A 24433-nucleotide genomic window follows, 5' to 3' on the forward strand; every position below is an offset into this window, starting at 1 on the left:
CCTTGAATAACTCGTCTTTTTTATTACTGTTTGGTAATGGGGAAAAATGATGCTGACACTCACAAATATATGTATTAGTAATTGTCTTTAATTAAGCATGGATCATGTGCAGCATATATAGCCAGTTCATCGATCTAGTTAGAAATTTAGGGTTCCAGCTAATTCACAAGTCAGCCTCCGAATGATAGTAGCGGTGGACTAGTACTATGCCAAACATACTTTCTGGAACCCCCAAACTACCAAAAGGGAAGTAGTTCATGAAGATGAGACCTGTCTCACTGTCTCTGCAATAAATCAATGCGCCGATTCTTGAGATGCTGTTCATCACCCCTTTAATCGAGGACATAGTTCCAGCAACTTGACCAATTCAATGGTCTATGAGGTGTTTAAGTTTTTAGTTCAGAAGATATTATAGTGCTAATAATAGTTGGATCATCGATATATAGTTAAACTAATGGGACTAATTGAGTGAACTAATTAACTAAGAGAAAATGTTACAAACAGTATCCAAACTAAGGCTCATTCTTAACTTCAGTACCTGACTATGCAAAACTATCACTTTGGTACCCCAAGTTTGAAGTCCGACCCAAGAATATATAACGCCGTTATCTAGCTAACCACGTGGCATATTTTGGGGGCCCTCATGGTTTGCCACGTAGCAAAGACTTAACGCTGTGATGAACGGCGTGTACTATTCTTGGGTCGAGCTTCAAACTTGGGGTACCAAAGTGATAGTTTTGCATAGTCGGGTACTGAAGTTAGAAGTCGGCCTTAATTCGAGTACTGTTTGTAAAATTTTCTCATAAACTAAATGTAAGACGAGGCGTAAAATGGGAATGACGGATCATGCATTGAGGGCTACATAAAAAGAACATCAAGGCTCTTGATCAGTTGAAGAGAGGCACAAGCATTTGTTATCCGAAAGATTTCGGATCAATGGAAGAACCTCAACCAAGAATGCTTCTCTTGTAATCCGTATTCAGAGTCTTTCACACAACTCGCTCTCAGTGTATCAAAAATGGTTCCGATGATGTACGACTACAATGCTCAATTGCTCATCATCGTCTTCCAGGTCTCGAGGGAGGAGAATATGAAGTCGCTGCTTTAAGATGGTTCTCTTGCAAAAGACATCACTCATGGCTAGCTAGTTAAGCCCAATATAATCGAATTGAGCCCGAAAGAAAAGCCTCTTTTTTTTTCTTTTTTGGTCGAAGTGGGGTGAACGGTTCAGATTAATGTAAGGATCAGATTGTGAAATACCGAATTAACACTTCCGTTTTTTTTTTCATTTGAACACTATGGTCATGACAAGTCAATAAAGTCAATGTTCCAGTAAAGTGGAGAATGAAGGCCACATGTCTCTCATCCAATGATTCTGTTAGGAGAATAGGAGGTGATCACTGCTAATCAAAGTATAAATGGCCTGTATTAGTTACATTTTCTTTTAAGCTTGACTTTCGATCTATTTCCTTATTAATTATTCTCTCTCTGTTTATACAGATATTGCGATTAGGGTTTCCATTGTAATCGTTATGTGATTTTTCTTCTTGTGATCCTTCTAACTCATTAGGATGAGTTTTTCTATTGGAACCTCCAAATTTACTCACTTGACCTCTATACTTTTTACACCTCCTATCAAATTTTCAAATACTAAATTTACTCATTAAACCTCACTAAAGTTCCTCAAATAACCTCACTCATATAATTTACAAACAAACTAAGATCTTTATAATAAAAAACTTAATCATTTCAATGATTTAATTACTCTATAAATCTTAATTACATCTCAATTCCTTAATCAGACAACATAAATCTCTTATCCAATAAAAAAAAAAAATCAAACACAAGGTATTGAGTTTTAAAAATTAATAAAAATAAAATAACATGAACTATTATGTGATTTTTTTATTTACTTTTTCTTTTTTAGTTGTGCAAAAAAAAAAAAACTGATTAATCATTTTTACTTAATGTTTCTCTATTTTCTGTACCTCATGATTAATTATTTAAATATTTTTTTATTTATTTTTATTTGCTAGCTCTATTTTTTTTTTCTTCTTTTTGCAAATATAATGGATAGATTTAGATTTAGGTCATAATACAATTTATTTTGTTCTCCCTGACCAATATGCGTTCAATTTGCATATCATACATTTTTATCTTAATCATAGTTTTATTTCTTATTATATATATATATATATATATATATGAATGCTTTAATGACCATGTAGTGAAATTGGAAAATGAAAATAGATAGGGAAAATAATAGTGAATGCAATCTAATATTATTGAATTGGAAAGTTTAGAGAAAATAAATATAACAATTTTTTTAGTATAATTATTGTCTTTAATAGTCATTTTATAGTAGGTTATATATGTCATTTAATAATTCATAATAAAGTGAGGTCAAGTGAACAGATTTGGAGTTCCCAATAGAAACTCTCATAATGGATTTATCAACTATCAAGCTTCTCCTATGAGCTCTTATAATGCATTTCATATCCATGGAAGCAACGTACTCGACAAAGAACCATAATGTTTCGGATCAATATATGGAAACAACTTGGAATAATATGATTAATGCTTCTCGTCAAGCATGATACACTAAAATATGTGTTCTATATCCAAGGAGTGATCATCGCCACCCGCTCCATGTGATGTGGGTCTCCGTTTCCATAACAACCATAAAAAAAATCATGATGATAATGACTTAATGTGACATTGTGATCGGGATGCCAATTTTTCATTTCCCCTCGGTTTGTTCTTTGGAGACTTCGTGTGATTTGAGATAATTGTGTGATGCATGTCTCTTAAATGTAATTTTGTTGTTTCATTATTTTCAAAAAAAAAGAAGTTGTTTTCATATTTTTCGAGAATGAAATCAAGTTGCCGATGCTTATTCTTTATGAACTTTTGTCATCGGGATCAACTTGATTTACCTCATTTTCGTTTTCTCCAATGAGTTTCATTTAGTTTTAATTGCTAATAAAATTTTATATGTAGATTGCTTTATCTTTTATTTGATGGGGTTTTGTTTGGCTCATTTTGATATTTGTTTTATCCCAATATCATTTAGTTTTCTGCTCATAGGTGGTTGAAAGTGATGAGTTGAGATATTATGTTTCTAGGAATCTTCTTAGTTTCAAGCAAAAAGTTACAGTTAATTATACTACTGTATGCTTGTCTTTCTCGTCATTGAGTTATATTTCTTGATTTGATTGATATCTATCATACATTTCTTTCTTTAATCAAATAAGGAAGAACATATATGCTGAGAATATATACATCGATCCCACATGAAAAAAATGGGACATTGCCTGTGTATAAGGGTTTGTGTCACTTCATCCATTGCCAATTAGTTTTAGATGTGAACCTCATATTACTTTATCATGATATCATAGTGGGTTATCCCACGTGCATGTCTCACCTCCACGCAAGCTCCACGTTACCCACTTACCCAAAGTTATGCACATGATCCATTGTCAGTTGATTTTGAATGTGAATCTCAAATTTCTTTTTATCAATATATACGGTTAATTATTGCTCATATTCAACAAAAGAAGCTTGTCTTTCTTTGATCATTGAGTTATTTTACTTGATCTGATCGATCATCGCTCATATATACTTGTCTAGTTGTCGTGATTTCTTAATCAAATTAGGAAGAACGTACGTATACTCTTCTTTTTGGGGCAAACATACGTACGGTTTTGTTGCTGGTTTTGTTGCATGTTTATATTAAAACTTAAAAGAAACCACAATTAAAACTATTAAAGCTTCAGTAGTGTGTACTTTCATGTACTTTCATGCATCTAGTTAGTTCTAATTAAAGCGATTGAAATGTTTGAATCTTGTGAACCTGCCTGGTCTTGTGAACCTGCCTGGTGAATTGAAAGTTTACACAGAACATGTAAGATTTATGAACTTTGCCTTTTATGATGGTTCAGTTTACCTGTGTCGGTGGACTATTGAAGAAATAATCGAAACTCCTTCACTTACGTGCTGTACCATTTGCTTCAGCAATTGTAGAATGAGGTGAGTCACAGAGTCAGCTTGTCTCCGCGGGGTAGCTATGCACATTATGAGTTATTCGTTTTGTGTGATTGAGATAAACCCTCCTCCTTTGTCCAAGAAATAATAATAATAATAATAATATATGCCCGTCAGCAATAATTTATTTGTTTTATAATCGCAAGATTTTTTTTTCTTTTTTATTCTTTTGGTCGGGAAATTAATTTTATTAAGAGGCAACAGCCCAACACGTCAAATTTTCTTTGCGAATTTTGATTCTACAACACTCAATTTGGAAAATTATATGCCACATGAAACTGTCTGCAAATATTTATGACCAACATACAGTGTCATGTGCCGTATCTAATTAATGTAACTAATAGTCTTATTTTTATATTGCATCTCAAAACACAAAAATTAAAAGCAACTCCAACAGCTTCTCTATAATTTTTGTATTATAGAGAAACAAAAGTTAAAGGTTTAAGTAATTTTTATTCTCCAACTCTAAATTTTATATTTTACAACAATTTCTAAAATCTCCATAATTCTTACTTAAAATTTTAGAGATTGTTGTAAATTTAGAGAATTTTATTTTCTCTTTCCTCACTATCCCTAAAATGGGAATAGTGATAGGGAATCTGTTTGAGCAAAAGATACTCATTTTTCCCTATAAAATAGAGAAAAATCAAAATATGGGGTAAAATATTGGAGTTGCTATAATGTGAAAAAACAAATCATGTCAAACTTAATTGCCATGCATGGATCGTTAGGGAATAAAAATTCTTTAAAAAAAAAATGAAAAACTGGGAAGGTGCCTTGATAAGAGAAAAAATCTGCATGCTCCCGACTCTCAACTTTCTACTTCTGAATCTCACTAAAGTAGATCTAAGTGATCTAAGTCTGGTTCTTGAAGAGAGGGGATGATGGGGGAGAGGGACATCTACATTTCTTATTGTACCGTCGAAGTGATAGACTAAAATAAATCATCTTTCTTGACTCCCTATTGATGCATTACTAATTGATTAGTATTAGTTAAATAACTCATTAAGAGAAGAAAAATAGCAATTTAGAAGCTAGGGAACCAAACCAAAGAACTCTACAAAGTCAAGGAAAAAGAAATAAGCTATCGAAACCAAAAGTCAGAAAGACTATTAGTGAGCGTTGCACCACACTATGTTAGAGAAAGTCGCACTATAATCTATTAAAACATCGGCTACCTTATAATTTCCTTTGTGAAAAATATGTGAAACACGTAACTCATTTGTGTGCAAGGGACTATTCACATCATGAGCTTATTGAAACCCTACATATATCAATTGCAAACATGGAAGGCGTTTTGTGGTCCCCTATCAACAAAGTTAGGAATGTCAAGGTTTGAAGCAAAGCACCAAGGAAAAATCTCCGACATACCACAAAGAACGCGATGAGAAGTCAAATCAATCCCGCAACACTACAATATATCGTCCGATAACACCCTATGCCGCAATACTTTTCAAGAATGAAGAGAAATACGGAGGATAATGAATTTAGACCAGATGATAAAAGATAAGATAAAGCAAAAGATGGAGAAGCGACCCACCACATTATATTAGAAGAGTTGGTAGCATAGTTCACCAAAAGTGTCGGCTATTTTATTACGTTCGCGAAAAATATGAGACACTGAAAATTCATTTGAGAAATTCAGTATAAGCAATTAAACCAACTAACACAAATTTGTCATGGAATTATGGAAGGAGATTTAATAAAATCAATGATCGAGAATAGTCAACTTCTAGTCTAGTCATATGTGGTTCAAATTATGAACATGCGGCAATGAAACTTGGGATATCAACACTATAGCATGCAGAGACAGCTATTTGTTCAAGAGAAAATGCTACAAACAGTACCCGAATTAAGGCTCATTCTTAACTTTAGTACCTGACTATGCAAAACTATCACTTTAGTACCCCAAGTTTAAAGTCCGACCCAAGAATGGTACACGCCGTCCATCACGGCGTTAACTAGCTAACCACGTGGCATATTTTGAGGGCCCTTATGGTTTGCCACGTAGCAAAGACTTAACGATGTGATAGACGGCGTGTACCATTCTTGGGTCGATCTTCAAACTTGGAGTACTAAAGTGATAGTTTTGCATAATCAGATACTGAAGTTAGGAGTCCGCCTTAACTCGGGTATTGTTTGAAATATTTTCTCTTTGTTCAATTAGACAAGTCTTTAACTTTCAATAGCCAAAACCAGCAATTAGAGCAAGTGCACCCGTAGTCAAGAAAAGGCAAAGTCGAGAAGTCAAAAATTCGACCAGTCAAGTTACTATTCACTGCCACTGGACATAGGTTTGCACCCGTTTTTTTCTTGCCCGGTCAACACTGTTCACTTTTTTACTGCTCACTTTTACTGTTCACACTTTTTACTGTTCACTTTTTTGTTTTTTTTCTGCTTTTTTTTACTGTTTAACGTTCTGCGTTTTTACTGTTTACTTTCTGCTATTTTACTGTTTCATTTGACTCGTCTGACCCGACCCGCCTGTTTCTCCCTCCTCCGGCGTCCTCCGTCCACGGACCCGGCTCCCCCGAGGTCGCCTCACCTATTCCGGCCACTCCGTGGCGTCAGCCGGCCCGGACGCTGCCCCTAGGCCGAGATCGAAGCAACCCCAGGCCGAGATCGAAGCAACCCGAGGTCGCCTCACCTCATCCGGCCACTCCGTGGCGTCAGCCGGCCCAGACGCTGCCCCCAGGTCGAGATGGAAGCAACCCCAGGCCGAGATCGAAGCAATTCTGTGGCGTCTGTTTCTCTTCTCTCTCCGCAGCCCCTGTGAGGTCAGCCACGTTCTGTGGTTGGCCGAGCTGGCAGCCGGATGACTTCGGGCAAGAGTTTAGTCATGGGCTTGCCCCTTTTTTTGACCTCAGTCATGGAAAGCCAAAGTTTGGCTGGTCAAGAGTTTGCCGGTGGAAGCTGGTTTCTCTCCATGCCCGGTCACCACATCATCATTCTCTCACTTTGCCCGAGCAAAGTCATACCGGTGGACTTGCTCTTAGATGCAGAGTTGGCTACTTGGTTTGAACAAGTCAAAATAAGCATTGAACATTTGGGCATTTGAGCCGGTCTCTGCCCAAAGACTTGAGAGCTAAGACTTAAGACACATGCACTGACTTGTCACCGTCACATCAATTAAGAATTGAGACTAAACGAGATTGGTGTGCAACACACATTCGCAAGCGACCATTCACATTTCACGAGCATATTGAAACCCTACATGGACTCACAACTAATTGCACTAGTGGAAGGCATTTTGTGGTCCCCTGTAGATTGTTATGTTTTTTCCCAGATGTATTTCGTGTGTGTTAACCCCATTCAACCACGCGGCAGTTTTTCATTTAGTAAAACACTAAAGCAATCAAAACGTTTCTCTCTGCCCATTTTACCCTCTGTTTCTTATATCGGGTCTTTTGGTTGGTTCTCTTCTCCCTCATCATCTCTCCGTTCTTCTTCCTGAAGAAGTAGAGCCCAGCCCAGCTTCTAATTTTGTTCTACTTATTGCACCTCAAAATTCATGGAGAAAATACCAAAATTATTATAATTAATTATTAAATAAAAGGCTGCATGTTTCTTTGAGTTCCTAATAACAACAGCTTTCGGGAAATCTGAATCTTCTGAGAATTAAGTGCTAATCATTTGATTATTAGCTTTCTGAATGCATAGAATATTTTCGTCCAGAAGCAAAAATTTAAGTTGTTTCCAACTAGTAACCCATTATATATATATAGCAAGAAGCCAGCAATTTCCAAATAGCTTATCACTAGGTCTTCTCTAACTAGATCTGTTTATGGTTTCTTTCTTTTTTTGTCCTTTTTCAATGAAGTTGGTATTTATTCTGTCTGGGCTTTTGTTCTTCAGATCATCTGCCTTTCACACCCCAACATAATCAAATCTCAAATGGAAAAGATTTTTTTTTTTTTTTTTTTTTTGAATTTCTGCAAAAGTTTTGAACCGAACGAGAACGAGTTGAAAACTCCGGGCAATCCAATCTAATTTCTACCTCCGAGAATTAAACTAAAAAGCATAGCAGATCCAACGCAATTGCAGAAGGAGTTTTACGAACTCAATTTGGAATCGCATCCTAAACTTGAAGTGGTTAGATCCGGTAGGTTTTCGTTATCGGAGAGAAGGCTTTGGTCACGAACGATTTGGCATGTTGGGCTCGGGTCAGGCAGACAGGAGAACACAAAGGTCGGGTCGGGTCGGGTCCGGGTAGGTGGAGGACTCTGAGAGAAGACGCAGAGGGTAAAATAGGGAGAGAAACAATGCCACATGAGGAGAGAGAAACGATTTGACTGTTTTAATTCTTTAACAAATGAAAAACTGCCACATGGCTGAGTGTGATTAACACACACATACACTTCACTTCCCATCACGCTTCCGTTTCCTATAAATGGGGTCACCCTGACCCTCCATTATTACACCAAAACCAGCATCTCTCTTTCAAGCTTCTAACTTATTTCTCTCTAGACTTGAAATAGTCAATGACGTTCATTCTTCAAGCTCATTCTGCCTCCTCAAAGTCTCAGACTGTAAGTAGATTAATAAAGCTCATCGGTGGAAATTTGCCACAGTTTCTTTTCCTTTTACGGGTTTCATCCTTACTCTGTCAAGTTTTTCACTTTTGCATGATATATACATACAGGCTGATCTTCACGTCCGTCATCAAGAAAAACTGAAGGAGTTGAAGGAAACACTCGCAAATTCCGGGGAAGATCAACTGCAGCAATTGGTTGTGGTTGATGCCATGCAACGCCTCGGCGTCGCTTATTACTTCCAAGAAGAAATTGATGCAATTTTAGAGAAGCAATACACCAGGTCATCAGCTTATAATGATAATGACGATGGCAATCATCAACTTCTTGAGGTTTCCCTACGTTTTCGACTATTAAGACAACAAGGCTTCCCTGTAACTCCAGGTAGATATTGTTCTTCTCATCTTGTCTTCACTAGAATTCAACTATATATATGTAATTTACATATCATTAGAGAAGGGATAGTCCGTCTCAATCTATTAGTTTAGTATGTTGTCGAAATAATTACTTTCAGCCGGGGTAGAAGAGTATAATGTGGTCAACTGGTCATATACTAGGTATTTAAGGTGGGGCTGTGCTTTTGTAACATTTGAACATGAAAAGGAAAGTCGTCGATAATATGTACTGACTTAATGAGGGTGACAGATGCAGAGGCATGTAACAAGATCAAGAACAATGAGAAACTCAAATCCGGACTAATAGCTGGTGATGAAGACATAAAAGGATTAGTGGAATTATGTGAAGCATCTCACTTGGGTTTCCACGGAGAAGAAACGCTTGACGAAGCAGGAAAGCTCAGCCGCCAGCTACTCACTGCCTGGGTCCCCAACAATCTCAAAGATCATCGCGCAGCACTTGTCTCGCACACACTGGAGCATCCTTATCACAAGAGCTTGACAAGATTCATGGCCAAGAACTTTTTGAATAATTTTCAAGGCCAAGAGAAATGGGTTTGTTCTTTACGAGAGCTAGCAAACCTAGAGTTCAACATGGTTGAATCCATAATCCGAAATGAAATCCTACAAGTATCTCGGTCAGTATACTAACTAGTACTTCATTTAAAAGAATGTTAAATCATTTTTGGTTCTTATTGTTCTTTACTTAATCTGAGTTTTTCTTTCAACATCTTATAGATGGTGGAAAGAACTAGGTTTGACCAAAGAGTTGAAGTTTGTGAGAGACCAGCCAATTAAATGGTACACATGGCCGATGGCGAGCCTCGTTGATCCACGATTATCAGATGAAAGATTTGAACTCACAAAAGCAATCTCTCTTGTTTACATTATAGATGACATTTTTGACGTTCATGGAACTCTGGATGAACTCACTCACTTCACAGCAGCAGTTGCGAGGTATATATGCGCATATGCATAATGCACGTGCATGTACATATAACCTCACATCACAAAAATCTAATTAGTTCGTTCCTAATTGAAATATATATATAAAAAATATGCAGATGGGATACTGATACAAATGATGAGCTACCGAATTACATGAAAACATGTTTCAAGGCTCTTAATGAGATTACCAATGATATCAGCGAGAGTGTCTACGAAAAGCACGGATGGAACCCTATTGAAACCCTAAGAGAGTCGGTATGTGTACATATATCAAGTAATAAGTGACTAATTAGCCATTTAATTAACTCTTGTTTGAATATTTATCACTGAGAACGTTGTATTGATGCTACAGTGGGCAAGATTGTGCAAGGCATTCTTAGTAGAAGCAGAATGGTTTAGACGTGGGCAGTTGCCAAACTCCGAGGACTACTTGAAGAATGGGATTATCAGTTCAGGGGTGCCTGCAGTTTTAACCCATGCCTTCTTTATTCTTGGTCAAGATATGACCAAGGAAACCATAGATCTTTTCAACAACATCAACTTACCTAGTATCGTGTCTTCAACGGCCACGATACTTCGGCTATGGGATGACTTTGGAAGTGCCATGGTAATGTGTTCCTATAACCATTTTAGTTGGATAGTTTAATAAAGCTTAGTTAAAAATTAATGGGACTAATTTATCGAACTAATTAACTGCAGGACGAGGAGCAAAATGGGTATGATGGATCATACATGCAGTGCTATATGGAAGAACATCCAGGCTCTTTGGTCGAAGAAGCGCAAGCATATGTAATCCGAAAGATTTCGGATGAATGGAAGTACCTCAACCAAGAATGCTTCTCTTGCAATCCATTTTCAGAGTCCTTTACACAACTCGCTCTCAATGTTTCTAGAATGGTTCCCATGATGTACGATTACAATGCCCATCGTCGTCTTCCAAGCCTTGAGGAGAATATGAAGTCGTTGCTTTTGGATAGTTTTTTTTCAAAGGCATCACTCATGGCTAGCTAAGCGCGGGAAACCCATGCAGTAGATCAATTTATGAATGAGGCCGGCCATAAACAAAAGCTTTCTAGATTTATGTAAAAGCGCCAAGATTGAATGTCTTGAGAACTATAAAAAAAAAAAATGTTTTAAGAAATGAAGGAATGAGTAATAAATAAAGTCTCGTTTGGTAAGATTTTTGTTCTTCTATCTATTTATAGTTGTAATTTTTTTATTTCATGATATAGGAGAAACATATGGCAGAAGTGAAAGAGTATGTATATCTGAAACAAAAATTTAGAAACGTTCAAAAATTATCTGAAATAGTGTGAAGCATAAAGTGTGTAGAAAATATATGAGCTTTGGTCATTTATATTGGAAAATGATTATAGATTGAGCTACCTACAAGCTAGTTCCCATGTTGCAGTGGACTCAACCCCAAAATCTAAAAAGAAACATATCATAACCTTCCAAAATCTAATGGCTCTAAATTATTTTGGTTTTCTTCTAAAAAAAAGTTTTTTTTTTCTTTTCATTACACTCATGCTTAGATTTAAACAACAATTTTTTTCTTCAATCAAGAATTCTATTCATTTCATGTAATTCAATCGATTTGCATATATATTCGATCAATTGATTTGTATAACACATTTATAGGAATATATGTATATATATTTTTCGTCCAATATATATATATATATATATATTTATTCAAAGCGAGGCCTCACTCTGAAATTAAAGTGTGAGGTTAGAGTTTAGAGTCATTTTTTGGTCTCATATCCACATCTCGACTGTTCAGTTTTTAGGTACTAATGTATAGATCATCTTTGCAAATTTTCAGCCAAATTGATGATTTTTAAGGTATCTAACTTATTTAAACCAATGGACGAACTGACTATGTCCAACCTTAACCGTACTAGCTTTAAGGCAGTTATCAATGCCTTAACGACTATCAATTTGGTTGAAACTTTGCAGAGATGATATATCTATACACTAGTACCTAAAAACTAAATGGTCGCATATTAGTCGAGATGTGAATATGCGACCAAAAAGTGATCATAAACTCTAAAAGCGTACTTTAATTTCAGAGCGAGGTTTCACTCTGGATAGGATTTGATATATATATATATATATATATATATATATATATATATATATATAGTTAGTTAGTTAGTTAGTTAGTGTTGTGGTGTAAAAAGTTGTTTGTAAATAAATTTAATAAAATTAATTTGGACAATTGGACATACGTATTTTTTAAATTCAATTTATTAATGCTATTTTTTTTAGAATAAGAAACAAATTTTATTCCTTAATTGAAAATAATGAATGTCCTTGATTCACCCCTTATGAATCTAAAAGGAAATATAAAAGGGTAAATTTGGTGTTGCAAGATTATGATGTGGCAAGATATATTATGTGGAATTGAAAATAAATTTTTTATTTGCTTACATGGCATAACACTTAAAATTTGAGGCCACAAATCTTAGACCTCATTGAAAGCCCCTATCATTGCCCTTAAAAGTATGGAGCACAACAACGATATGAGATAGCTAGATTCAAATCTATAGACATTATCATGCAATTGTTACGTTTTTCGGCCCCCTGAAATTTCCTAAAGATGGATCATGTGCAACAGATGAACAATCGTTACGTACGTCGGTACAACATGGATCATGCGCGTACTACTAAAAGGCATCAAGCATGGATCACGTGCATCATATATAGCCAGTTCATTGAATTGATATCTACTAAAAATTTAGGGTACGTTCTACTTTTGAAATCATGTGCATATATAGTACGTAGTAGACCACTATGCCAAACTTATTTTCTAAAACCCCCAGATTACTTTAAAGGGTAGTAGTTCATGAAGATTAGACCTGTCTGTGCAACAAGCCAACAAATCAATGCGTCAATTCTTGAGATGCTGTTAATCACCCCGTTAATCGAGCACTTTTTTTTTTTATGACAAATCGAGCACATTGTTTGTGCAACTTTTATCAACTGTTTCAATGATCTATGAGGTGTTTTGCAAGTAAAAAAAAAATTAATAAAAAAGATCTATAAGGTGTTTATGTTTTAGTTCAAAAGATATTAGTACTAATAATAGTTAGATCATCGATAGCTGGCTTTTCTTTTAGAATGGAGTTTGTCAGTTCCCCTTTACATATCGAACGACTAGTCTTGAAGAATGGATTAGAGCTGTTGCAGGCTATGCAGATTACACGAGCTGTTGTGGAGATCGACTGCTTACTTGTAGTTCAGGCTATTAACTCATTAACTGTGGATATTTCCCCATTGAGTGCCTTGATTACTGATAATCTGATATCAAGGCTCTACTAGCTGCAAGTCCGGATTTTAAACTCTGTTTTGCTCCTCTACAGGCTAATATAGTAGCTTACAGATTGGCTAACTTTAGTTATGAGTCTAATGTCCACATAGACTGGTTTGTTAATGCTCCAGAATTCATCCTGAATGCCCTCATATACGATTTTAATTGTATCTAGTAATAAAATTCCTATCTTCCTCAAAAAAACAAAAAATAGTTGGCTCATTGATATATATTCTTATTTGTTTTTTTTGCTATATTATAGATTGTTTTGAATATATCAAACTAGGTATATACAAATAAAATTTATTTTAATCTCGCGACCATCAAGTTCGAGGTACGTGAGAAGTGTTCGTTATCGAGTTAAGTTAGGTTTTGATAACTTCTTAATTTCTTCTTTTATGTGTTAATAAAATGAAAACTCGCGGGTAGCTCTTCCCCCCGAGTTGTTAGCCCTTTTCTATTAGACTGCAGGTAATTCATACTAGAACTGACTAGGACTAAGATGCTAATCTCGTCTAATCTTATATTTAATGTTTATCAATGTACATGTGTATCGACTAGATTTTACCAAAAGTCAAGACCTAATCAACAAGCTCGTTCCCCTGCTAGGTAGCAATACTGAATATAACAGTTTGCTTTTATGTGATTGTTGGGATGTCATTTCCTGCTAGCAATCCTAGCATGCATGTGCTTGGTGGGTCGGCTCCGTCCTTCTTCCCTGAGTCCTTGTTATAGCCCCACTGAAATAAGGAGCCACATGCATCTGAATAATGTCAATCTGTGTGCTGTGTGTGTAGGAGGATGGGTTCGTAGTCATAATTGATTAAGCACACAGTGGATAATGAAAGACCAGCATTTGTAGGTTTTCTTTCTCTGGTCATAAGTGATCAAGCACACAGTGGATATTTCCGACCAGAAAATTAAAGACAAGCGGTACATTTGTATCCGCATAATATCGTCTTCCTAAGGGAATCTGACCCACATAAATAACGCCATTGACGAAGAGCATGAGTGATTGGGAGACCTATGATGGTGTCCCCTAGATATTCTGGAATCTCCGCGCTACGTTCGGCGTTTACACGGTGATGAGGACCTAGCATCCTATGATTTCTTATGGCCACACACGTGTTTTTGTGTATCACGGTCGCTCACGTTTACCCTACTAGCTCACTTTTACACGTAGTTGGATCAATTCTACAGTAGACGCGTCTCTACAATTTATAATCAATTAATCATGTTGCAGACCTTCCTAGCTCGATCATTTTTAAGATGTTTTTAGAAGAAGTTTTGTTCAAATATGAATCAATCCGAAATTAGTCAACTATTTGATTAATATCAAATTCTGATTTAACAATAAATTTATGTTGAGGGTGATTGTTTCAAATGAAGCTAAGAAATAAATAGTTTAATCCTTGAATTATAATTTATATTACATAAATATTTTCATTTTCATTCTTTAGAAAAATTAAGATCATTTTAACCAAATGATAAGTACGTGGACATAACATGCATGGTTGGTGTGGGGGGAGTTGTACAGCACTACAGTGCATTATTTAGAAGAATCAAATCAATCAATAGCCTCCACTAGATATGCATTAGCATTTTGCGGCAGATAACTATAAATTTTATCACGTGCTATAATCACGAATTTGTTTAATTATTGGATTCCTTGTTCACTCGGCTATCGATCTCCTGGTCCAAATTTGAGCATTGTGTAGTCCATTTATTCACCCGTACGGCCATACCTAGTACAGTAGTACCCTTGGAATTGACAGGAAACACAAGAAACATGCGATCCTTGTCTTCTTTCAATTTCTCAAGTTTTCAAAAACTATTTGATCTTTTTCTCTTGGGTCTAATCTTTGAAATTATATCATGCATGACGAGATCATTTGTGTTATGTACTGAAACTGAACAGTTGCAAATCGAGACTGCGTAAGCATTAAGCATATTATAGTCTTATTTACATAAGCATTATGGTCAAGTGAGGTTCACATTATGAAAACCAAAATCCCTCTGTTTCATCCATCCAGCATTATTACACTCTAGTATCTTGAATTCGTGATCAGATAGAATCTTTCATTTTCTATATCACACCTTAGTATTCACTCCAATTGTATTGGATTCACAGACAAGTTTTAAGAAATTTCAACTTTCAACTGTATTAAATTCATGGACTACTATTAAGAAATTGTTTATTGAGTTGGTAGAAAAGAAAAACTTGAGTTTGAGGGAAAAAAATACAAACAGTACCCAACCTATGGCCCACTAATAACTTCAGTACCCAAGTTTTCAAAACTATCACTTTGGTACCCAGGTTATCTAGCCCGACCCAACTTTAGTACCTAAAACACTGTTGACCGTTACGGTGTTAGCCACCTGGCAAACTTTGAAGGGTATTATAGTCCCTTCGCTGTTCATCTTCTTCTTCCTTACACTCTCTTCGTCTGATCAGCCATCACCCATCTTTCTCTCTTTTTTTCTTTTCTTTGGGCTGGGTCACAATTTTTTTTTTCCACTCTTTCTCTCTTCTTCCTTTTTTCTTTTCTCTCTTCTTCTTCCACTCTTTCTCTCTTTCTTCTTCTTTCTTTTCTTTTTCTTATTTTTATTCCATTTTCTCCTCTTTTCTGTCGTCCCCTCCCCACCGTTTCTGCACTTTTCTTCTCTTTTCTGTCTTTTTCTCCTCGTCTTTTCTCCTCTTCTCTTTCTTCTCTTTTCTGTCGGCCATCCTCATCCTTTCCTCCCTATTCTCCTCACCTTTTCTGTTTTCTTCTCTTTTATGTCATCTCCTCCTCTCCCCAAAATCAGCTCACTTCCTCTCTCCAAAATCAGCTCACTTCACACAGGAAACACACTACACTCTCTGCTTTCCTATGGATCCACCACTGATTAACGATGCTTCTTTCTTGGCGATGAACCCGACGGGGTACAGCCTGGCAGAGATTTGGCCGTTCGGCGGCGAGCCGGGCCGGTTGGAGGAATCGACGGTAACGGAGTAGAGTGGTGACGGAGCAAATTTGGGTGTAAGTTGTAGATTTCAAACTGGTTTGTGATTGTTTGTGCAAATTTGGTGTTGGAATTTGGGAAATGGATAGTGAAGACAAATCTTCCAAAAGAACCCAAAAAAAAACTTGAGGAAGAACTTGGCAACCTAAGATTTCGCCCCCTCAATTTAATTTTCTGGTTCCGTCCCTGTTGTTGGCGAGGGTGCCGTAGTTGACGCCGATGGAGTACGCGGTGGTGGCGAGTTGAAAGAGGAGAAGGGAGAGGACGAGGTTGGTTGCTGCTACCATGGTTTAGGCGGGGGAGGGGGGGGGCTGCTGGAAGAATTTTTTTTTTTTTGGTCGTTGATAATGGTTAGAGAGAGAGCGAAGAAGAGGTAAAAAAAAAAAACAATATATATAAATAATGAATTAAATCTGAAAAGACGAAATTACCCTTCAATATATGCCACCTGTCAGACGCCGTTACTGAGTTAACGGCTTCAGGTACTAAATTTGGGTCGGGCTAGATAACCTGGGTACCAAAGTGATAGTTTTAAAATTTGGGTACTGAAGTTATTAGTGGGCCATAGGTTGGGTACTGTTTGTATTTTTTTCCCTTAAATGATTAAATCAATACATAGTTCAATACTATTTAGAGATTATCTTTAAAGAGTGTTGGTAAAATGAATTCTTTCGAGCATGACCCTGGAGTGCCGTAGGAAAAAAAAACGTGAATATAAATGATTTGGCAGAAATTATTATGGACGCACAGAATCATCATTGGCGGACCCAATTAAGGACAACCGAGGACTTATTCATCCACCGACTCTTTGCTATAACTCTTATAAACATCGTTGATCCATCATATATATGCCCCAAATGCTCAATATTTTCATTTTCTACGCTAAAATAAAGAGATATGCCCCAATACTTCAAATAATATATTAAGAGTTTTTCTATTGGAACCTTCAAATTTGCTCACTTGACCTCTATGCTTTTTGCACCTCTTATCAAATTTTCAAATACTAAATTCACTCACTACACCTCACTAAATAACCCCACTCATATAATTTGCAAACAAACTATTATCTTTAAAATAAAATAAAACTTAGCCATTTCAATGATTAGTTACTCTATAATTTTAATTACATGTCTATTCCTTAATCAGACAACATAAATCTCTTATCCAATAAAAAAAATCAAAAATAAAATAGCATGAACTATTGTGTGATTTTTTTTTAAACTTTTTTTTTCTTTTAGATGTGCAAAAAACAAAAAGTAATCATTTTTTTCTTAATGTTTTTTTTTCTCTATTTTCTGCACCTCATGATTAATTATTTAATTTTTTTTTATAGTTTTTCTATAAATGCTAGCTCTTTTTTTTTTTACAAATATAATAGTTAGACTTAGATTTAGGTTATAATATGATTTATCTTGCTCCCTCACAATATGTGTTCAACATGTATATCATATATTTTTATGTCACATGATCTTAATCATAGTTTTAGCTCTTATTAAATATATATGAATGCTTTAATGAGTATGTAGTGAAATTGGAAAATGAAAATACATAAGGAAAATAATAAAGAATGCAATCTGATTATTATTGAACTGGAAAGTCTAGAGAATAAAAATAATATTTTTTTGATGTAATTATTGTCCTTAATAGTCATTTTATAGTAGGTTATATATGTAATTTAATAATTCGATTATAAATGAGGTCAAGTGAGCAGATTTGGAAGTCTTAATAGAAACACTCATATATTAATATATATATATATATATATATATATATAAAATACAAATTGATAAGACAAGTCCAAAAGCTGTAGGCCTGTCACTGCCAAAAAGACAATTTTTTTTTAGAGTGCTATTAAACAACATTTAATAAAGGAAAAATTTTACAAACAGTATACTAAGTAAATGCCACTAATAATTTCTATACATAAAGTTCTAAACCGAGCATTTTGGTACACGAAATCTGAAATTCGACCCACTATCTAGACATGACGTCAATAACGCCGTTAATTTAAAGAGTAATATGGTCTATTCAGATTTTTACTATGAGCAACCGACCTTCTCTCTCTGGGCACCCAGCGTTCCCTCTCTCTCTCTCTCACTGTGATTCTATCAGCACCCCATCTCTCTTCCCCCCTCCCAATCCCGATCACCTCTGCAATTCCAACCATCCACATCTTCTCTCTATTGGATTCATCAAACAACCATTGCAACAAGAGCAAAACTTACAGTAAATCAACATATATCAAAAGCACTATTCAAAACTAGTTCATACGAGGATTCAATACAATCTGGACACTTGACCACCAACGCAATTTCCATGTTTTTCAATTCTTAATATGGTAGCTAATCAACATGATGCCAATTCCATTGTCCAGCATAATCAATCAACATATAATAGAGCCAAAATAAGCATATGTCCACCACCCATTCCAATTCTGCACCGAGAAGAACAATCGCAATGCCCAGACCTTAGGATTCAGAATTTACCTTCGACAATCATAATAGCTCAATCTGAGCTAATAGATTGCTGAACAAGAATGAACTTGCAGCCACGCTACTCGGTGAACGTCGAACGAAACAGAGCACATCCCGATCTTCTCTTTCATGCCGCAGTCCAGCAAGGACCCAAGAGCATCTTCTTGATCCTAGAATCGAGGCCGGCCGCCAGAAGAATGGATTGATCTGAAAGGGAAGATGGAGAGGAGATGGGTTCTGGGGACAGAGAGGTGTGAGGATAGTGGCAGCTGTGCTGGTGCTGAGTCGGGGTCGAGAGAGAGAGAGAGAGGAGATCTGTTTTTTTTTTTTTTTTTTTACTAAAAAAGTGAGTGAGAGTACTAAATTACCCTTTAACAAATGAACAATGACATAAAAGTTAACAGCGTTATTGACGACGTGTCTATATAGTGAGTCAGGCTTCAGATTTCGTGTACCAAAATGATCGGTTTGAAACTTTATGTATCAAAATTATTAGTGGACTGTTTGCAAAATTTTCCCTTTAATAAAAGAAGAAATCCAAATAAGGCCTACAAACTTGACTATTTAATCCCTATCAAAGGGTGGCATATTTCCAAAATGAAATAGAGAATAGGGAGCCACAAAAGTCAATACCATTGTCCTATATATATTGCCAACATTTCTGAAAACTTTCAATCTTAATTCCCGAACAAAGAGCAAGAAGAGCCAAAGTAATACCATCTCCCACCTTCTTTGGTGCTGATATTTACAGATCAAATGCAATCTTCTTCTCTGGCCTTCTTTAGAATCTGCAATCCCTAAATTTCTCCAAAAAGAATCTCACATATTGGCCACTCTAACCTCATACATCTTACACCTAAGAAGCGCCCTACTACTCAAAAATGCGGCATTGCCCAAGATCTTAGCTTGCTTTCCAGTTCCAGTACTCCAATAGAACTAATTAGCTACGAAACTAAGCATACTAAAACTATGGTAATTCTCGGAGCTTTACCTGACGTACATTTTTTTGAATGATGCTAGCCACTAAACATATAGTTAAAATTGACTCTATTAATTTCCATGCAGGATGACATTTTTGTCCAACATTCTCAGAAGTTGGAGTTATTCAGGCATGTACTGAGAAATGTAGCAGAGCTAGATGCCCTTGAAGGTTTGAATGTGATCGATGCTGTTCAACGGCTAGGCATTGATTATCACTTTCAACAAGAAATCGATGAAATACTTCACAAGCAGATGAATATGGTGTCTGCCCATGATGATCTTCATGAGGTTGCACTTCGCTTTCGACTACTGAGACAACAGGGTTACGTCGTGCCTGATGGTATGTATAATTTTTGGGGTACTACTGCACTAATTTTAGTTCACTAAACGATGTGGCAATATTTCATTCATTAAACAGCTATAAAGCATGCATGTATAATAGTACCAAGTGTTTGCTACAGATGTGTTTAACAACTTCAAGGAAAGCAATGGGATGTTCAAGCAAGCTTTGGGTGAAGACATCAAGGGATTGATCAGCTTTTATGAAGCTTCACATCTAGATACAGAAGGAGAAGATACACTTGTCGAAGCTGGAAAATATAGTGCTCATCTGCTAAAGACCTCTTTGCCTCATCTTGATCATCATCAGGCGAGAATTGTGGGCAATACATTGGGGAATCCTCATCACAAATGTTTGGCCTCATTCATGGCCAGGAAGTTTTTTGTTACTTCTCAAGGAACCAATACATGGTTAAATTTGCTAAAAGAAGTAGCACAAACAGATTTCAGTATAGTCCAGTCTTTGTATCAGAATGAAATTGTTCAAATCTCTAAGTAAGTTCGACAATGACTCATCTGGACATTGATACTTTAACTCACATAGCAGGTACACAGTTTAATGATGTGTCTATTTTTGAAATTTTAGATGGTGGAAGGAGCTAGGATTGGCTAAGGAACTGAAGTTTGCAAGAGACCAACCACTGAAATGGTACATTTGGTCCATGGCATGCCTAGCAGATCCAAAGTTATCAGAGGAGAGGGTTGAGCTCACAAAACCCATCTCATTTATCTATTTGATAGATGACATTTTTGATGTTTATGGAACCCTTAATGAACTCATTCTCTTCACAGAAGCTGTTAATAGGTATATACTCGTCAATGATGAAATAAATTTAGAATTGATACCAATTCATAATTGATGAACAAACTATTGCATATATACAGATGGGATATTGCTGCTATAGACCATTTACCAGACTACATGAAGATATGCTTCAAGGCTCTCTATGATATGACTAATGAAATCAGCTGCAAGGTCTATAAAAAGCATGGATGGAACCCCTTGCAATCTTTGAAAAAGACGGTATATAACTGTGACTAATCTACCACATTTAACGGGATTATCATTAAAATCATGTTCTTGCATTAGAAGGTTTACATTGAGGCTATTCATTATGTTGCAGTGGGCGAGTCTTTGCAATGCATTTTTGGTGGAAGCAAAATGGTTCGCATCTGGGCAGCTGCCAAAGTCAGAAGAGTACTTGAAGAATGGCATTGTTTCTTCTGGGGTAAATGTGGTTCTTGTCCACATTTTTTTTCTCTTGGGTCAAAACATAACCAACCAGAGTGTGGAGTTGTTGAATGACACTCCAACTATTATATCGTCCACAGCAGCAATTCTTCGACTTTGGGACGACTTGGGAGGTGCAAAGGATGAGAACCAGGATGGGAACGATGGGTCGTATGTAAGGTGCTACTTAGAGGAACATCAAGGCTGTTCCATTGACGAGGCGCGAGAAAAGGCTGTTAATATGATTTCAGACGAATGGAAAAAGCTGAACAGAGAATTGCTCTCTCCAAATCCATTTTCAGCAACATTCACTTCGGCTTCCCTTAATCTCGCAAGAATGGTCCCCCTGATGTATAGCTATGATGGCAACCAATGCCTTCCATCACTTGAAGAGTATATGAAATCAATGTTGTATGAGACTGTATCGATGTAATAAGACTATCAGAAATGTATTTAAACCTCAAAGGTTGTCAAGACCAACAAGAAGCGTAAGGTTGCTTTACAGTTTTATGTTCGAGACAATTTCTGTAATAAACTGAATAAGAATAAACATTGTCTCGCCATTATAGAAATTCGTATGTTACTAAGAATGCTTATTTGAAACAATAAAAATGAAAATTGAAAATTGATCAAACTGTGACCTGAATAGAGTTGCGTGTTTATCTTATATTTTTGTGTTTCAAAACTAAAAGGGAATTCAGCATACAAAAGAACGCAGCAGAAAGAAACGAAAGACCCTATTTATCTGAAGTCAGCTTCAGATTAAAACGCCTGTAGTTAATTATTAGTGTTCCCAAATTTGACAAGTTCCTTTGCCTCCTCAATCATGGAGGCCTTGACCAGACCATCCACCACAGGCTGCAACAGTGCCGCACACACAAGGTGGCGCCTTTGGAAAATGTCCTTGCAGAGCTCAAAAGCAAACTCCACATCACCCTTCTCACAAACAAAGGGAGCAAGCATTTCGAAAGTACGTTTATCCGGAGCACAACTACTCTTCTCTGTTTCACCATACCACCGCTTAGATTCATCCAAGTTACACTCATTCCAATACTCCTCAACTCTTCAACTAATTGAGCCCCTTCTTCACTCCTCTTCTCCAAAGCCAACCCCAGTAACTTGGCATTATAGCTCCTAATATCAGGAACAACATTCTTCTTCGCCATTTGACCCCATATTTTTTCAGCATCTGAAAACCGCTTACTCCCATACAAGCAATCCAAAATCGTATTAAACGTGATTACATTCGGCTTCACACCCTTCTTGTCCATCAGCTCAATCACCGAAACCGTACAGTCAAACGAATCCATCTTACAAGATGCCTCGATCACAGTATTGTACGACACCAAATCAGGCTCAATCGACAACTTCTCCGGCACGTCCCCGAAAATTTTCTCAACCATATCAAACTTGTTGGAGTTCACACAGGCCCCCAGGAGGACATTGAAGGACAACATTGTACGCCCACAGTTTCTCTGAGGCATTTCGTCAAACACCTTCTGGGCATTATCTAACATGTCGGCGGGCATTATCTAACATGTCGGCCTATCCATAAAGGGAAATGATTCGGACGATGAAACCCTCGTCGGAGAAATCTGGGTATTTCTTCTGGTCTTCTAGGATTTCTTAGATAGCACGGAAGCGCTTGGCATTGGTGAGGTCGGCGGAGATGGCTCTGATGCTCTTGGCGGTTGCGGGTTTGGGCTGGATGGTGGTGGTGGTGGTGGTGGCGGTGGAAAGTAGCGGAGGAGGCAACAAAACGACATCGTTTTGGGGGGTGGCTGGGGTTTTGGGCTTACGGTTAGAGTGTGACCTTGAAGTAGAAGTTACCGTAAATATTTTGGACTGGGTTTGGGCCTAAAGGACTATTGTCTTGGGTCTTGATGCCTTTTACTAATTTATTCAATTTGAACCTAATTTGGAACAATATATGCTGAAGATAACAATTACAACATGTTTGCTCGCAAAAAGAACAGTTTTAGGATCCGTGAGGGACAAATGTATCTCAACCACGTGTATTAAATGAAAAGAATAAAATTATAACAATTTAAAACTGTGCATTTATTTTCAGCCATCAAATTTATTTATTCCTCATAATCTCTTAAAAATTGTCTCTTAAGTAAGCTGGCCTCGCAATCACAATATATGAAATATGTTTCGGACTTGATTTATTATTATATGATTTAAATTTAAGTAGTGGTAGTGAAGTATGATGTGCGAGAAACACTAAAATTTGACACATAAACACACCTGGCGCACTAAAGTAACAGGGATGGCATTCACACAGGCATGCATGTGAATGGTGGGTCGGCTCCGTCCTTCTTCCCTGCGTCCCTGTTATAGCCCCACTGAAATCAAGAGCCACACGCATCTGAATAATGTCAATCTGTGTGTGTAGGGGGATGGGTTCGTAGTCATAATTAATTAAGCACACAGTGGATATTTCCAACCAGAAAATTAAAGACAAGCGGTACATTTGTATCCACATAAATATCGTCTTCCTTTTCTTGAATCTGACCCACATAAATATCGTCATTGATGAAGAGCATGAGTGATTGGGAGACCTATGATGGTGTCTACCTTCGGCATTTACACGGTGATGAGGACCTAGCTTCCTATGATTTTTTATGGCCACACATAGAACATGATTTACGTGTTTTTGTGTATCACGGTCGCTTTACCCTACTAGCTAACTAAGTAGTTGGATCAATTCTACAGTAGACGCGTCTCTACAATTTATAATCATGTTGCAGACCTTCCTAGCTCGATCATTTTTAAGATGTTTGTAGAAGAAATTTGTTCAAATATGAGTCAATCCGAAATTAGTCAACTATTTGATTAATATCAAATTCTGATTTAACAATAAATTTATGTTGAGGGTGATTGTTTCAAATGAAGCTAAGAAATAAATAGTTTAATCCTTGAATTATTATTTATATTACATAAATATTTTCATTTTCATTCTTTAGAAAAATTAAGCTCATTTTAAACAATTGATAAGTACGTGGACATAATTGAACACAGAATTAGCTTCCCACCATGCATGGTTGGTGTGGGACTGTGGGGGGAGTTGTAGAGCACTATAGTGCATTATTTAGAAGAATCTATCAATGGCCTCTACTAGATGCATGTTTGCGGCAGATAACTATATACTTTATCACGTGCTATAA

The 24433-nt window shown here is 36.6% G+C and overlaps 2 protein-coding genes and 1 pseudogene across 2 annotated transcripts; 2 read left to right on the top strand and 1 right to left on the bottom strand.

Moving 5' to 3' along the window:
- The first annotated feature begins 8412 nt into the window (after positions 1-8412).
- On the top strand, positions 8413-11118 carry LOC112202305 ((3S,6E)-nerolidol synthase 1). The gene is made up of 7 exons (XM_024343251.2): positions 8413-8573; positions 8687-8960; positions 9222-9609; positions 9710-9928; positions 10036-10174; positions 10272-10526; positions 10619-11118. Exons 1-7 carry the CDS (start codon positions 8526-8528, stop codon positions 10928-10930), a joined length of 1635 nt encoding a protein of 544 aa, XP_024199019.1. The 5' UTR covers positions 8413-8525; the 3' UTR covers positions 10931-11118.
- Positions 11119-19332: 8214 nt separating this feature from the next.
- Positions 19333-21773, top strand: LOC112166460 ((3S,6E)-nerolidol synthase 2, chloroplastic/mitochondrial). Its single transcript, XM_040506787.1, has 6 exons — positions 19333-19684; positions 19778-20033; positions 20155-20527; positions 20619-20837; positions 20918-21056; positions 21157-21773. Exons 1-6 carry the CDS (start codon positions 19682-19684, stop codon positions 21694-21696), a joined length of 1530 nt encoding a protein of 509 aa, XP_040362721.1. The 5' UTR covers positions 19333-19681; the 3' UTR covers positions 21697-21773.
- A 267-nt stretch (positions 21774-22040) lies between these two features.
- On the bottom strand, positions 22041-23852 carry LOC112202905 (annotated as a pseudogene).
- Positions 23853-24433: the final 581 nt, after the last annotated feature.

The sequence above is a fragment of the Rosa chinensis genome, chromosome 5 (genome assembly GCF_002994745.2).
Source record: "Rosa chinensis cultivar Old Blush chromosome 5, RchiOBHm-V2, whole genome shotgun sequence".
NCBI classification, from domain to species: Eukaryota; Viridiplantae; Streptophyta; class Magnoliopsida; order Rosales; family Rosaceae; genus Rosa; species Rosa chinensis.

Excerpts from the sequence above, each read along its gene's own strand:
- LOC112202305 (XM_024343251.2), top strand. The coding sequence starts at position 8,526 with ATGACGTTCATTCTTCAAGCTCATTCTGCCTCCTCAAAGTCTCAGACT. Across the intron at positions 8,574-8,686 it reads CCTCCTCAAAGTCTCAGACT|GCTGATCTTCACGTCCGTCA; the intron begins GTAAGTAGATTA and ends ATATACATACAG. Across the intron at positions 9,929-10,035 it reads TTCACAGCAGCAGTTGCGAG|ATGGGATACTGATACAAATG; the intron begins GTATATATGCGC and ends AAAAATATGCAG.
- LOC112166460 (XM_040506787.1), top strand. Across the intron at positions 20,528-20,618 it reads GAAATTGTTCAAATCTCTAA|ATGGTGGAAGGAGCTAGGAT; the intron begins GTAAGTTCGACA and ends TTGAAATTTTAG. Across the intron at positions 20,838-20,917 it reads TTCACAGAAGCTGTTAATAG|ATGGGATATTGCTGCTATAG; the intron begins GTATATACTCGT and ends GCATATATACAG.